The 14943-nt window shown below is 49.3% G+C and overlaps 1 protein-coding gene across 45 annotated transcripts in view; it reads left to right on the top strand.

The window, feature by feature from the left end:
* The window catches only part of MAP4K4 (mitogen-activated protein kinase kinase kinase kinase 4), a 192335-nt gene that overhangs the window by 131563 nt on the left and 45829 nt on the right, over positions 1-14943 (top strand). For all 45 annotated transcript variants that reach the window (XM_070429794.1, XM_070429828.1, XM_070429822.1 and 42 more), the window contains exons 6-12: positions 3117-3207; positions 4611-4741; positions 6953-7007; positions 8359-8437; positions 11834-12009; positions 13221-13293; positions 14621-14831. In XM_070429794.1, coding sequence (XP_070285895.1) covers positions 3117-3207; positions 4611-4741; positions 6953-7007; positions 8359-8437; positions 11834-12009; positions 13221-13293; positions 14621-14831 — 816 coding nt within the window. The remainder of the gene's footprint in view (positions 1-3116; positions 3208-4610; positions 4742-6952; positions 7008-8358; positions 8438-11833; positions 12010-13220; positions 13294-14620; positions 14832-14943) is intronic.

The raw sequence follows: 14943 nt of genomic DNA, 5'->3' as shown, positions 1-14943 counted from the left end.
TCCTTACTCTGTTAGAAGCACACACACACATCTTTCCTACATGTAATTCCAGTGTAGGATTTCTCAAGCAGAGAACTAGGTTTCATTGTAAATGTCTGAGCCATCAAATAAATGTATTTTAAACACATTTCATCACAGGCAGTTTCATGCTTTTTTGTTTTTTTTCCCAAAGAGCTTGCAAGGCCAAAGCTGGAACAATTTTTTTAAAATTGATTTCAGAGAGGAAGGGAGAAGGAGAGAGAGAAACATCAATGATGAGAGAGAATCATTGATTGGCTGCCTCCTGCATGCTCCTTACTAGGGATCGAGCCCACAACCTGGGCTGTGCCCTTGACCGGAATCGAACCCAGGACCCTTCAGTCCACAGGCCGATGCTTTATCCACTGAGCCAAACCAGCTAGGGCAGTTCCGTGCTTTTATGTGCACAGGCATACGTTGTTTACCTGGTGTGTGCACTAAGCATGTACTGCTAGCCCGGGTGTTTGAGGTGGATGGACATCGTGTTGAGATGCAGAAGTGTGTTCCCCAGTGAGCACGTGACTTGTCTTTCCTGTGACAAAAGTCTGAATGAACTTAAACACACCAGCCTCTGGGATCCAGAAGCAGACACGGAAGCAGGTGTGTATTTATCATGAAGGAATTGCTAGGAGTCGTTCTGGTAAGGAGAGGGCTGTAGACGGGGAGGTGAGCTCTCCTGGGAAAGGAAGGCCGCGCCCCCGCAGAGGCGTGGGGGCCCTGGAGAATGTGCGGAGGGAGGGACCTGCTCTCGCTCCTCAGTGGGGGTTGGTTCGGACGCTGCTGCGGTGAGGTCCCTCAGAAGGTGTCTGGAGTGTGTAGAAAGCTCCTGGCGGCCCACTGGACCTCTTGAGACCAGAAGGTTTACCGACACCCCAGCACTTCGCGTTCAGTCTGCACGGCAGTCACGTGCATCTAGGTCAGTGGTCGGCAAACGGCGGCCCCTTGAGTGTGGCTCTTCCACAAAATACCACATGCGGGCGCGCACGTACAGTGCGATTGAAACTTCGTGGCCACACTCAAAGTGCCAAAGAGCCGCAGTTTGCCGACCACTGATCTAGGTGGAAACGGGCATTTTTACGGAGGGGCACTTAGAGCCTTTCGCAGCCAGTGCTGAAGGCCCGCCTTCGACCGCTCCTTGTTCCCTGTCCAGCGGTGAGATAGTTGCAGAGACTGCTCCCCAGCCTTGAAACCGATTCATTGTCTGGAATGTTTACTTGTGTGTATTGGGATCTGTCATCTGTCTCTGCTGAGAAAGAAACGTTGCAGCTTGGTTTTTGACATGGGAGCAGCGAAACATACACGTGTTGTCCCTCCCGGGCACCATACAGGAAAAATGTGTTCGCTGTTCAGAGCCGTCCTGGCTCGGGGTGGCACTGGTGACCAGCGGCGTCGGTACCCAGTGGCCACCCTTGGCCGTACACAGCACAGGAGACACGCCTATGTATGTTGCTCGTTAGGAATAAGAATACCCAGGCCACGTTTGTCTGAGGACACTTGGGTACTTGTGTTTGTTGCTCAGATGATGCTATAAAAGTGTAAGAAGGGTTTGTGCAAATTATAGAATAAATGATGAACAGAAGTAGTACCAGTAGGAGATAGCAAAGAATTAGGGAAGCTACGTGTTTTTTGCCTCTTCCTTTGCTGCTCACAATTGTTTCACACTGAGAGGAGGGCTTTCTTCCTACTGGCCCTGTGGTGGCTCATGTGTTAGTACCTCTCCCCCCTGCCAGTGCCCGTGGCTAACCCTGCACACACACCCCTCCTCCCCCCCCACACACGGCTTCACACGTGGCTGGTGGAGGACGTGGGCAGCCCTGTGCTTGAAAAACAAGTGTTCTAGAGCAGCTGTCTCATTTACTTCACAGCCTTCAAAGTCATGATAACAATAAAACCCACAAGCAATGGAACAGGAAAGTCAAACTCTTCTCTTCAGTCCACCCCTCGGAACTAGCCCTTTCCCAGTGAGTAGGCTGCTTGTATCGGAAGGAGGCAGGCTCTCGATTTCGCTTCTCGAGCTAAAGATGGGGCAAGTAAAGGAGAGAGAATGGGGCATTTTATCTTTAGACCATATTTGGATGCAAAGTGTAGTTGTGTTCTTGCTCCCCCCCTCAGAAGAGACTGCTCTCGGGCTTCCTTCCAGATGCAAGGTCATCAAAAAGCACTATATGCCAGGAGATTTCTCTCTCTGGGAAACACATACTCTAACACAACCGTGGGCAAACTACGGCCCGCGGGCCGGATCCGGCCCGTTTGAAATGAATAAAACTAAAAGAAAAAAAGACCGTACCCTTTTATGGAATGATGTTTACTTTGAATTTATATTAGTTCACACAAACACTCCATCCATGCTTTTGTTCCGGCCCTCCGGTCCAGTTTAAGAACCCATTGTGGCCCTCGAGTCAAAAAGTTTGCCCACCCCTGGTCTAACACAATGATTCTCAGCCTTCTGGCCCTTTAAATACCCAACCATAAAATTATTTTCGTTGCTACTTCATAACTGTAATGTTGCTACTGTTATGAATCGTAATGTAAATATCTGACATGTAGATGGTATTAGGCAACCCCTGTGAAAGGGTCGTTGACTGCCAAAGGGGTCGCGACCCACAGGTTGAGAACCGCTGAACACAAAGCTCTTTTGATGGCCGAACTATTTTGCATTTGGGGTAGAGGTGGGATGATGGGCTGTGTGCTGGGGGACCCAACTCACCTTTGCTTTCCCCGGGATGTGTCTAGTTCAAACATACTTCGCGGTCACCCCCTGAAAGATGGGTGCACAGTGTGGGAAAGGCACCGGCCGGTGCACAAATAGCACAGACTGTAGCCGCGCGAGCACACAGTCATCCACAGCGTGTCTCGGGGCAGCTGGAACGTGGTGACGCTACCACAGGGACCTAGCCCGCCGGAGCGGAGGGTGGGCATGTGCTCTGCCTGTGGAGTCCTGTGAGCAGCGTCTCCCGGGAAGCGCCGGAGAGTGAATTGTATGTTCTAGCTATGGTCCGCAAAGCCTGTGGCCTGCACACGCCCTGCTCAGGAAGGCTGTGTCTTGGTGACTGACTTACAGAGATAGCGACTAAAGTTCAGTCTGTCTTCCTACTCAGGGCCTGGCGCATCTTCACATCCATCATGTGATTCACCGGGACATCAAGGGCCAGAACGTGCTGCTGACCGAGAACGCAGAGGTGAAGCTCGGTACGTGACGGAGGGCGCAGCCAGCAGCACCCCCTGCCCATTGGCATTAGCCAGCATTCAGCCTGCACTGTCTATGTCTGCGCTCTGTAACAGGTTATTGCTTAGCCTGGCTCCACCCTTCCATCATGTCCCCCCACCACCATTCTCTGTGTAGCAGACAGCCTAGAGTCTAAGTCAGATCATGTCGTTTTCCTGCTTCAAGATCACTAATAATTTTCTATTTAACTTTGAATAAAAGCCACATTTCCTGTCATGGCTCATAAACAGCCATGGCCCTGCTACTGCTAGCCTCCTTCTGTGAGGACCTCACTCTTCTTCCTCAGTGACCAACTTATTTCCTTGGGACTTGCCTCAGGGCCTTCGCACAGACTGTTCCCTGGGTCGAAGCTGCAGTGTTTTCTTCATCCTCATTGGCCTTCGCTGACCCTCTGATCTGTGTCGGGTCCTGCTGCCTTGTTTCCTCCATAATAATGATCACAATTCATAATTATTAAGCTATTTATTTACTTATAATTCTGACTCCTTTATGAGAATATAAGTTCTGGGGGTACAGCGACCAGGATTGATTTATTTGCCGGAATGTTCTTAGGCAGCACCTGGCACGGTGCCTTGAATGTGGTAGGTGCTCGGTAACATGTGCGTAATGGGGGTGGAGCCCATGATGTCTTCCTGGACATGGTTTGTGGTGGTTCTCTGTTCCGGTGGCTCTCTGGGTTTCCGGTTTCCCTTGCCTGGATCTCAATTCACTCGCACCCACTTTCATATAATACTCCTGTCAGATTTAAACAGGTTTAACCTTGTTTTCTTCCACTAAATCATCATGAAAACTATGTTTATAAGAATCTAGTCCACCTTTAAAAAGTTGTAGGTGCTGCAGCTAGTACTGAAAAGTAAGATCTCATCATTGCTCTTGCGTAGTGCCTGCAATTACTGGCCATCTGTGGAGGAATAGTCTGCCTAATTGGGATCCCTCCCAGCTCAGATGGAGGCACTGGCACAGCTCCCTCCCGACTACACAAGCCGTGTGTTCCCTGTGCACCCGCGGTGTGGCCTGTGCATCCCTCAGTGGTCACTTGCTGACCGTCCCCTGGCCTACGAGCCTGTCTCAGAGGAATGTGCACACCAAGAGCTGGCCAGGTGGCTCCTCAGGCTGATCCGCAGGCAGGAGTGGAACCTGTGCCCTGGGAGTGATCTCGGCTCGGAGGCGACCAGGCCTGGCAGCTTCCGGGCAGGAAGAGGGCTACTGGCTCCCTCTGGAAAGGCTGCTCGTCGTGTGGTGACCGGAGGAGGCTGCATGTCGGTGACGTGTTCCTCCTCAGTTTGCTCTGAAGACATCGCCTCCGAGTTCTCGTGGTCTTGTTTGTTAGTTGTGTTTCACATTTTCTCGCTTTCTCCTCTTCCAGTTGATTTCGGAGTGAGTGCTCAGTTGGACAGGACTGTGGGGAGGAGAAACACCTTCATAGGCACCCCCTACTGGATGGCGCCTGAGGTCATCGCCTGCGACGAGAACCCGGATGCCACCTATGACTACAGAGTAAGAGGCGCCTGCTCGCTTGGCTCACTTGGTCCCTGCCGTTCCTTGAGGGACAGGCCCTGCTGACGCACTGCCCACCCTCATCCTGCCTGCTCCCTCGGGGAGGGTGCCTGGGCCCCTGTGCGGGTGTAGCACTGTCAGCACAGCGTTTCAGCGGTTCTCAACCTGTGGGTCGCGACCATTGGAAAACACATATAGCATATCAGATATTTACATTACGATTCATAACAGTAGCAAAATTACAGTTATGAAGTAGCAATGAAAATAATTTTATGGTTGGGGGTCACCACAACATGAGGAACTGTATTAAAGGGTCGCGGCATTAGGAAGGTTGAGAACCACTGGAGATGCTGCCTTCTCGTGTCCATTCTGCACTATCACTGGTCTTCTTACTAAGGAACAAACTGCCTCCAGGGCAGCCTGGGCCACTGTGCGGTTCCTGTGACAGAGCTCCGCCTTTTATCAGGTCACAGTGTATTTGCATGACTGCAGTGCCTCCAGGCACGTGGCTCAGCCGTCCACGTTCTGATCCTGACAGAGAACCACATTTGACCCTCAGACTTGGGTTGAATATATTAACCCAAACAAGTTTTTAAAAAGTCCCCTGGCCTTATCTAACAAGTCGGAGTGGTTAATGTACCTATTTAATAACATTCAGAATTGAGTTCACGTCATAACACTGTCCATTTCCACAGTATCTATATATAAAAAGGCCTATGCAACCATTACGAATGACCAGTCGACCAGTTGCTATGACACACACTGACCACCAGGGGGCAGATGCTCAGCACAGGAGCTGCCCCTTGGTGGTCAGTGCGCTCCTACAGCCAAACTCCCACGGTCACTCCCCCCGGCCAGCTCCAATCAGTCCCAATTGCTGGCCAGGCTGAGGGACCCTGCCCATGCATGAATTCGTGCACCGGGCCTCTAGTTTATTATAAATACCCAATTAACGAAATTTAATTTAAGCTTATGGTGTAGAGGAATATGCATTTTATTTTTTTATTTGCTGAAGTATTTTCAAATAGATTATAGATTCTATGACTTTTCACTCTTTAATACATCATTCTGAACCTGCAAAATTTGCAAACATTTTCCAATATTTTCATACATAAGTAAATTAAAAATAATTTTTAAAGACAAAACCTGTAGTTAGACCCAGCTGATCACCTGGATTAGCAAGGTTGGCTTGGAGGAGAGGTGGTTGGCTCTGCCACACTGGGTATGGGCCTGCTGCGGAGGTGGTCCCAGGTCCAGGTGCTGCACCCTCCCTTGCTCCCTGCAGTACGGAAACCTCCATGGAACCAAGGAGAGCTGTGTGGGCCTCTCCTTAGTCCTCTGATCAAACATACGTGTTTGCACTCTTAAGTAATTACAGTAGAACCATGAAACTGAACAACTTTAGTGATTCCCATGTTATGAGAGCATATAAACAAAAGAATGCTAATGATAGCAATCCTTCGTTAATTACTGTAAAAGCCTTATTTGGATTTTGAGAAATTGGCTGATGAACCTTTATTCATTCATCATCCATTGTTTATGGAGTGCCTACCACATGCCAGTCACAATTCCAGGGACACAGAGGTGAATGAAACAGATGAAAATGCTTGTCCTCGTGGAGAACAAAGTTAAAATTCAGCTTCTAAAACTAAGAAAAGATTCCATGCACAGAAAGCCCTTGACTTTAGTGCTCACTCCTTAGGAGTAGGCAGGGCGGGCGGGGCCTGGGGGGTGACTCTCACAGTGGCCACAGTGTTTCCTCCGCAGGGGCAGGGCCTCACACAGAGCCTCCGGCCGTTCACTGCTTACCACCCTCGTGAAGTTTGAGAGGTAAATGTAAAAGGAGGCATATATTAGGGCCAGGGATCTAAACAATCTAATGCTCATAGAGAAATGAAACACTGGGCAGAAGAGCAGGCCTGTTTCATTCACATCTGTTTCATTCACCTCTGCGGGCCGGGGGGTGCTTGCCCAGGCACCACCTCCACTCCCTCGTAGACACGAATGGTTCTAATGAACAAATCACTTTCATCTTTATCTTACTCATTTGAAAGGTATTATCACAATTGTGTGTGTGCTTTTAACTTCCTAAGAGTTTTTCCGTTTATACACCAGAGAATGCATTTGTCCCATTTGTGTGAGTAAACAGCCATGTTAGCTGGGGGCCTCGTGTCTGCTATGCTGCGCATGACGTGCTGTTCTGTTTTGCAGAGCGACCTTTGGTCCTGTGGCATCACCGCCATCGAGATGGCAGAAGGTGCTCCCCGTAAGTAGCGTTCTCTGTAGCCCAGTTGTTACCTGAAACGTACACCTAGCTCTGAGTCTCACAAAGAACAGCTTTGTGGATAGAGCCATTCCTGGGGGGGCCCTCGATGAAGGGCCCTGAGTGCAGTGAAGCTTTAGGTCGAGAGGAGCCAGTGGGACCCACTATTCCTTTTGGAGATGTGGGTGAGCTCCATAGGCTCCTCTGTCCTTTACTGGAGGTGGGCTCAGATACGGGCCTGAGACTCCGGTGAGTGGCCTCAGGTGACAGGCAGTGATTTTTCTATATTCAGTGAAACTCGTCCTAACACAGGGAGCTTAAGTATTGTGTGTGTGTTGACTTTACAACTAGAGGCAAGACTTTTTATCTGTAGAGTAGCATTTTGTATTACCTATGAACTTCTGCTTTGGATTAAATCAGTGACAATTTCATTCAACTGATTTTTGATCAGGGATGTGGTAGAATTGCAGAGAACAGGAAAAAATAGCATTTTCTGCTGGCTCCCCTAATAAAAAAGTATACACAAAGAACGAATAACTGTCTGGTAACTGGTTGTTGCTGAGTAAATTTTTGTTGAATGAATGAAAAAAATTGCCAACAACTAAGGATTAGTTTGCAGTACAGAAATGGGTATCTGTTGTGAACACCATGTGTCCCTCGTGTTTCCTCCTGAGTGACTGGCATGGCATGGCCCTGCCTCAGTTCCTTTCTCAGTGGGGTTGGGGTTATCTTTTTTTGGCCCCCATTTCCCAGCTGCCTTGTAAGAGTCTCATGAAGGTAAATAACACACGAAAGTGCCCATGGCCCTTGTGCATAGAATTGGGCACCTAACGGGCCTTCGCTGGGCGAGTGGTAGGAGTGCAAACAGTAACTTCACAGACTTAAACAATTCCCTTTGACCTAACAGGCGTGCCGGGTCATGTCGCACCAGCGTGTCCCTGAGCGGGCGGCCTCTCTGGAGGGCTGGCCTGTGAGCCTTCACGAGCAGCGTCTGATACTCCCACAGCAATCCAAAGAATTAAACTTATTTCCATTGTCAGCTTGTAGGTGATTTAGGAACTTAAGCTATTGAGTCTTTGAACACTTTGAATCAATATTTATCTTTGATTCATGAAAACTTTTCAGTGTCTTTTTGAAATTGTATATTCTTCTTGTGCTGGTCCTCCTTATATTTTGCTGTGTTTAAATGGGGAATTCAGGGTTTGCCCTAGGGCTCATAGCTACAAGTCCGGCCTGCTTGACACAAGAAAGCAGATCAGAGGACGGGCCCGAGCGTCTGGTGTTTGAGTGAGCCCTAGAGTTCAAGAATGAGTCAAATAAGTGCCATACTGACACGACCGTCTCCTCTCCCCAGCTCTCTGTGACATGCATCCAATGAGAGCACTGTTTCTCATTCCCAGAAACCCTCCTCCCCGGCTGAAGTCAAAAAAATGGTAAGCTACAAACGGTTTTGTTGTTGTTCTTTTCTTTTAAGAAAAATTGTTCCTTTTTAGTTTTACTCCAAGGCAAAGTTCTGGCCATTCTAATCCCCAAAGAGCCAGCGCCAGTGCCCCAGACACCAGTTACATGGATCTTTTTGTTCTGTTTATTTTCCTCGATAGATTCTCTTTGTGTTACGAAATAGTGACAAGTGGCCATATGAAACACTGTAACACGGTTAAGAAAAACGTCCCATTTTAATATTTCAACACACTTCTAAGTTTGATATATTTCTGAACATTTTTGCAGTAAAAAGCAAAGCTGAATGGACTTACAGTTCCTCAGGTGAAATGGGATGTTAGCATTAACGGTGCCATTTACTGTTATCGTTGCGTGGACGTCAGGCGTCTTTCTTCATCCCAGAGCTCTGCTGCCTGTTTCTTCCTGAAGCTCATTTATTTGCTAAAGAAAATGTGTATTCTTGGAGAGCAGCATGCCCTTTCTGAGAGCTGTGCGACCGCGGTGTGGGCTGCTGGTGTGGTGCCATGTTAATGTCGCCGAGGGAGCGCACGCTTGTTGTCTGAGCACGTTGCCCGCTCGCTCCCGCCTGAAGTGTGAGCCCTCTCGCTCAGTCCTCTTTGCGCTGTCCATCCCACTGTGCTCGGCTAATTGGTTTGTTCCTTTCTGGAACTATTTCCCAATTAGTGTTGTCCTCTTAGGTTCTTGACTCTAATTCTGAAATACGCAGAAGACCTCAGGGTTAAGTCTTTTATTCTGGATTTGGTCTTTCGCTGTTCCTGTCTGCTCTTTTCTTCTTGGTTGCTCATCTGATGTTCTGTGGCTTCCGTTTCCTGTCTGGCTGTGTCCATGCACACATGTTTTCACTCCTGTTTCTTTCCTGCCCCTCACTGTCCCTTCCCCCAGCACATTTCACCACCCTTGCCCCACCTTTTGTTTGCAGGCAGTATTTTTCTATTCTTTATATACTGTCTTGAACCACATTCAACTCCAGAAAACTGGGGCGCTAGTTTGTAGAAAGGTGTTTAAGGCCATATACTTGTGAAGACTCTAGTCCCAATAGTCCCCTGTACTCAGACGTGATAACAGACCTCTGTGGGTGGCCAGCTGAGGGAGACCTCCGTGGGTGGCCTCTCGTGGAGGTCAAGGAGGAAGGGGCCGGCTCACACACATCTGCACTAGGCGCTGTCACTTCTCCCTTTCCTTTTCTCTGTCAGATTTTATTAAGGAGAATGTAGCTCCGTCTTCAGGGTACCTCACAGTTTACAGGGCTTGTCATTCCTCAGTTTGGGGTCAACCACTACTATGTGCATAACACAGTGATGCAAAGGGACAGATGTGGATGACGACAAATTCTCCCTGAGAGTTCTTGCCCAAACGTCCCCCTAAACTTGATTAGATGCCTGTTCAGCCACTGCTCCAATTTACCCACGTTTTCCAAAGCAACAAGATGGCGACAGACATAAGGCTCCTTCCTTCAGGGTTGCTGTCTTTCCACTACGTGTAAGTTCTTCTGTGTAGGGAGAAGTGGCTCCCAAAAGGTGATCACGAACTCTGCCAGCAGAATGTACTAGTCGATTTTAAAGGATTGACTGTAGACCATCGATTCCCACATGTTTATCCGTGGACATGGTATGACTTTGGAATCTTTGGCATCTTTTAGTTGAGGGCTCCAACCTCAAAATTCCTGGTTCATTAGGTCTGAGGAGTGACCCAGGTTTGTGTATTTTAATGAAGCCCCCAGGTGACCTGTGGGCGTGGGGTTTTCGAGTCACGGTGTCAGGGCGCTCCTCCACAGCGGCTAGGACCCTCCCTGCTCCTCGCGCCCCACAGGATGAAGCAGCAGCCTCCTGCCTCGGGCCCTCTCTTAGCGGACCCCAGCCTATTTTTCTGTTCTTTTCCATGTTTCATACCAGCACTAGGAAAGGATTCATCATTTGTCACGGTTCTCTTCCTGGGTTCACGCCATTCCCTTCTCTCTGGAATGATGGCTTTTCTCATGTACCTTGGATACCAGAGGTCCTGCTCTATGCTGTCCGACCCACTGAGCACCCACCCCTCTTCCCTGTGATGACACGTGCACACACCCCCCCACTGTATTTCCTGTGTGCACTTCTCATAGAGCCGAGCATAAACCAGTGTCAGTTGTCGATCCATAAATATTTGTTGAATTGAAAAAAAAACTAGTAAGTTTGAATGGAAATATAGGACAATAGAAGTGATTCTTAAAAGCAGTGAAGTAATGGGAAAGAATTGAACTAATTTTCTAATTTACAGTTTTTAAACTGAATAACTCATTCATTCAACAAAAATTTATTGTGTCCTTACTGTGGCCTGCCATCCTCGGTGCCAGGCATGCTGACAGATGGAGACTAGGAGCCCGTGTCAGCGCCGTGCCTTTCCCACCGGCGGGGAGCAGGGCCATGGCGCAATTCCTTCAGTGCAGATGCCCCGAAGAAGGGCTTCTTGCTGGGCACGTGGGGGGCTGCAGGGGAGGCTAACCCAGGAGGTGATGCCGGGCCAAGTCTCAGAAGGTGTGAAGGCCGAGGGTCTGGGCCATGACTCAGGCTGGGAGTCAGCATGAGCTAGGCCTCTCTCAGCAAAAACCCAAGTGGCTGGTCTGAGAAATGTTGGTGACAGAGTTACTTACCCCTTCAAACCATTGTTTCCAAAGCTGTACATTAGCATAAAGAGCGAATGACGATCCGATTGAGACTGGGATTGGAATGTCACGTTAACACAGCAGTCCTCAACCTGTGGGTTGCGACCCCTTTGGCGGTTGAACGACCCTTTCACAGGGGTCGCCTAAGACCATCTTGCATATCAGATATTTACATGACGATTCATAACAGTAGCAACATTACAGTTATGAAGTAGCAACGAAAATAATTTTATGGTTGGGTCACAACATGAGGAACTGTATTTAAAGGGCCAGAAGGTTGAGAACCACTGCGTTAATAGGTTCAAGGGCCCCCGCCTCTGGTCACTTACTCGGCTCCTTATCTTTTGTTTCTGTATTGTCCTTGTCTTCCAGGTTCCAGACATCCATCCTCCACCTACCTTCATTTTAGCAAACCCTCCCCTGCCCCACCCCCCCACAACTAAGTGGTTAATAATGAGCAACATGAAATTCAAACCAGTTACTTTAGATCAGCTCTGCATGAGGAGGTCTGTGCTTATTGCCAGTGATCTGGTCCAGCCCCTGGACGGTGGACGTCTGCTCCTGGTCCCGGTCCTGAGCCCCGTGTGTCTCCCCACGCCATGCCTGTGCGTTCCCAGGGCGCCTTGCTGTCCTGGGGCTCATCTCTGCCCTCAGCTGATACGTCACTGATCTTTGGGAGTTTTGCTCTTTGTGGTAGACATTTGATGATCTTTTTTACTTTCTCTTACAGGTCAAAGAAATTTTTTAGTTTTATAGAAGGGTGCCTGGTGAAGAACTACATGCAGCGGCCCTCCACAGAGCAGCTCTTGAAACATCCTTTCATAAGGGACCAGCCAAATGAGAGGCAAGTTAGAATCCAGCTGAAGGACCACATAGACCGGACCAGGAAGAAGAGAGGAGAGAAAGGTATTAGACCTGTTTTTATTTTATCTTAAACATATATATTTTGCCAACTAGATAGGTTGCTCCTGCACGCTGGGCTCTGCCCGCAGGCCCACGAAGAGCCAGGTCCAGCAGCTGTGGCGGGCCCAGGGCCTGCAGGCCTCGCCATGCCAGCGTTCGGCTCGCCCAGCCTCCGAGAGGCAGTGCCGTGAGTGTGTGTGGCCAGGTGACCTTGTGGATGTGTGTGCAGACGGACCTGCAGCTGCATGTGACGTAGGCGGAACCCATTTCAGTTCTCAGTCTGCATTTTTCTTACCAGGAAACTGGTTTTAAATGTATGTCTCTGGAAAAAAGTTAGAAATATATTTTTTCTGAAGAGACTTTGTTTATAAATCTCCTCAGCCTTCCTGGTTTGAATTGCTCCGTCAAGGGAAATTGCTCACTGAAAGCCAGGTACTGACATTCAGGTCAGGGTCCAACCAAAGGGACTGTTGCTTTTGGGGAAATGGCATAGAACCTGTGGAAGTGGAAATAAGTTATTCGTATTGAAACTTAGTCTGGTCTAAGGAGAGCCAATTTTATCCCTCTGCTGTATTGTTTCATCAGTTTCTCCATGATTCCACCTTTATAACTGTGGGAACATTGATTTTGTTTTTTCTGCCATTAGTATCTACTTCCTGCTTCCCTTTCAGCCCCCAGCAGACTCTGCTGCACTTTAGGGGGATCCCCGAGCACTAACAATAAACATTTTATTATGTACATATACATGTATACACACACACACACACATACACATATCTTAAATGTTTATTGTTGAAAGTATTACATATGTCCCCTTTCTCACCACATTGACCCCCTCCAGCCTATCCCTGCCCCCGCCTTAGTTTGGGCAGTGAAATCTCCTTTTTTTGAAATTCGGCATCAGCATGGATTTTCTGAATTTTCTGACACTCTTGGGCCATTTTTCTCCTGTGTCCAGGGCTCTGAGCCTGTCCTGGCCCTGCTCCCTCGGCAGACATCCTGTGGGGGTGTCTTGGATGCACAGATCTGCTCTCGTGGGGGGAGTACGGCCAGGGAGCACCCCTCCCTGTGGAAGGTGCGGTCACGCGCCTCCTCCCTCACGCTCTGTACACATCGCTGTTTTCACCAAGAACGTGTTCACACTCTCCTGGAGACTTGCCTGTGTGTGCATGTGTCATGATTTGTGAACAGTCCCATTCGTCTTTTCTGAACAGATGAAACGGAATACGAGTACAGCGGCAGTGAGGAGGAAGAGGAGGAGGTGCCCGAGCAGGAAGGAGAGCCGAGGTACGCCAGCCGCTGGTCCACAGAGCGACGCGGGCTCTCAGAGGACGCCCTTCTCCATAGCGGGCAGGATCTCACCTGACTCTGGAAGGGCCTTAGTAGCCTCCATTCTTCTCTGTTTTTTGAAACATTTCTATAAGCATGTCCCCCTCTAGCTCTTTCCCACTGATCCTTTACCAAGATTGCATTGCTCCTCCCCACCCCCCGCCCCAGTCCTTAGGGAATGTGTGGGCTACGTGAGGTCCTGAGGAAGGGAGCCTGCCGCTGGCACCCCAGGCAAGAGGCCCTGCACGCACACAGTCCTCTCGGCGGGGAGGGCCGCCATGGAGAAACTGCACTTATACCCAAAACGTTTTTTTTGTTTTGCTCCCACAAATGTGGTGAGCAGCATTCCGTTTCCTTTATTAAGTATACTCTGTCCTGACCCATTTCGTAGCCCATGGTCCTCTCTGCCTCCCAAAGTACAGGGAAGCAGAAGGATGAAGAGTTGGTTGTATGGACCTCGAGGAAACTAATTAGTCAAAGGATAGAGGAGTTTAAAATTGTAGTACTGGTCTTGCCTGGCTGATGCTGTAGCTACACATACTAACTAACCAACGGAACAAGGCGGGTAGGAGGGTGAGGGCCTGAGGGCACCCATGTGTACAGCTGGCAGCTTGACGAGAGCATAGCAGGAAATAGGAGAATTTGTTGAAAAAGCTTCGTAATGTCCTTTTCTTCATACAGAGACTTGAATCCATTTGAGACTAAAACTTTTAGAGTAATTTGAATTGATGCCATGAGCAATGCAGTTGTTTTGGGGTAGGAGCAGCATCTAATGAAAGAGGCTGTGGAAGCAGATTCCTTTGCCATGTTACTCCAGTGTTTGGGAGTGGAGGGTGGAAGACCAGCTAGGAAGGGTGCTGCTCGGTCAGTGCTTAACGTCTGGGACTCCCTGGGGCTCCGCAGCTGACCCCGGACCCACAGGAGGTGCGAGGGAACTCCCGGTGAGACTCGGGTGCAGATGACGCAAATGAAGGTGCTGAAGGTTACGTGGTATTTCTTGCCCAGCAGACCAGAGCATGACGTGACTGTCACTGATGGGAAGTAAGATGGTCAGACAGGGATGCTCCCAGCTTTTAATTTTAGAGTTGGGTTATGTGAGAGTCCTAAGGGAGATGTTCCCAGGCCAGAGTTTTAAGATGTTTATGAGATGCCTGAAAGCAGGTAAGTACTACTGAGTTGTACATGTGGTTATTGCCGTGGACTTGTTGGAAGGCGGGTTAGGGCGACAGGAGCCGGAGCCGCTCCTCAGAGGCAGCGGCCACCTGAGCGCCCCTTCCTCCCGCAGCTCCATTGTGAACGTGCCTGGGGAGTCCACTCTGCGTCGCGATTTCCTGCGGCTGCAGCAGGAGAACAAGGAGCGCTCTGAGGCTCTTCGGAGACAACAGCTGCTTCAGGAGCAGCAGCTGCGGGAGCAGGAGGAGTATAAAAGGCAGCTGCTGGCCGAGAGGCAGAAACGGATTGAGCAGCAGAAGGAACAGCGGCGGCGGCTGGAAGAGGTAGAGAAAGGACATGTCCAAGTTGCTTTCTCTTTCTTTATTCACATTGGTCGCTAGACACTCACAGGGCATTGTCTGCAGCTCCCGAGGCTGCAGCCTGGCCAAGCTCTGC

This window comes from Myotis yumanensis, unplaced genomic scaffold (genome assembly GCF_028538775.1).
Source record: "Myotis yumanensis isolate MYYU_CA2020_CCGP unplaced genomic scaffold, mMyoYum1.0.hap1 SCAF_11, whole genome shotgun sequence".
In the NCBI taxonomy this organism is placed as follows: domain Eukaryota; kingdom Metazoa; phylum Chordata; class Mammalia; order Chiroptera; family Vespertilionidae; genus Myotis; species Myotis yumanensis.
This window is presented reverse-complemented; position numbering and strand designations above follow the sequence as displayed.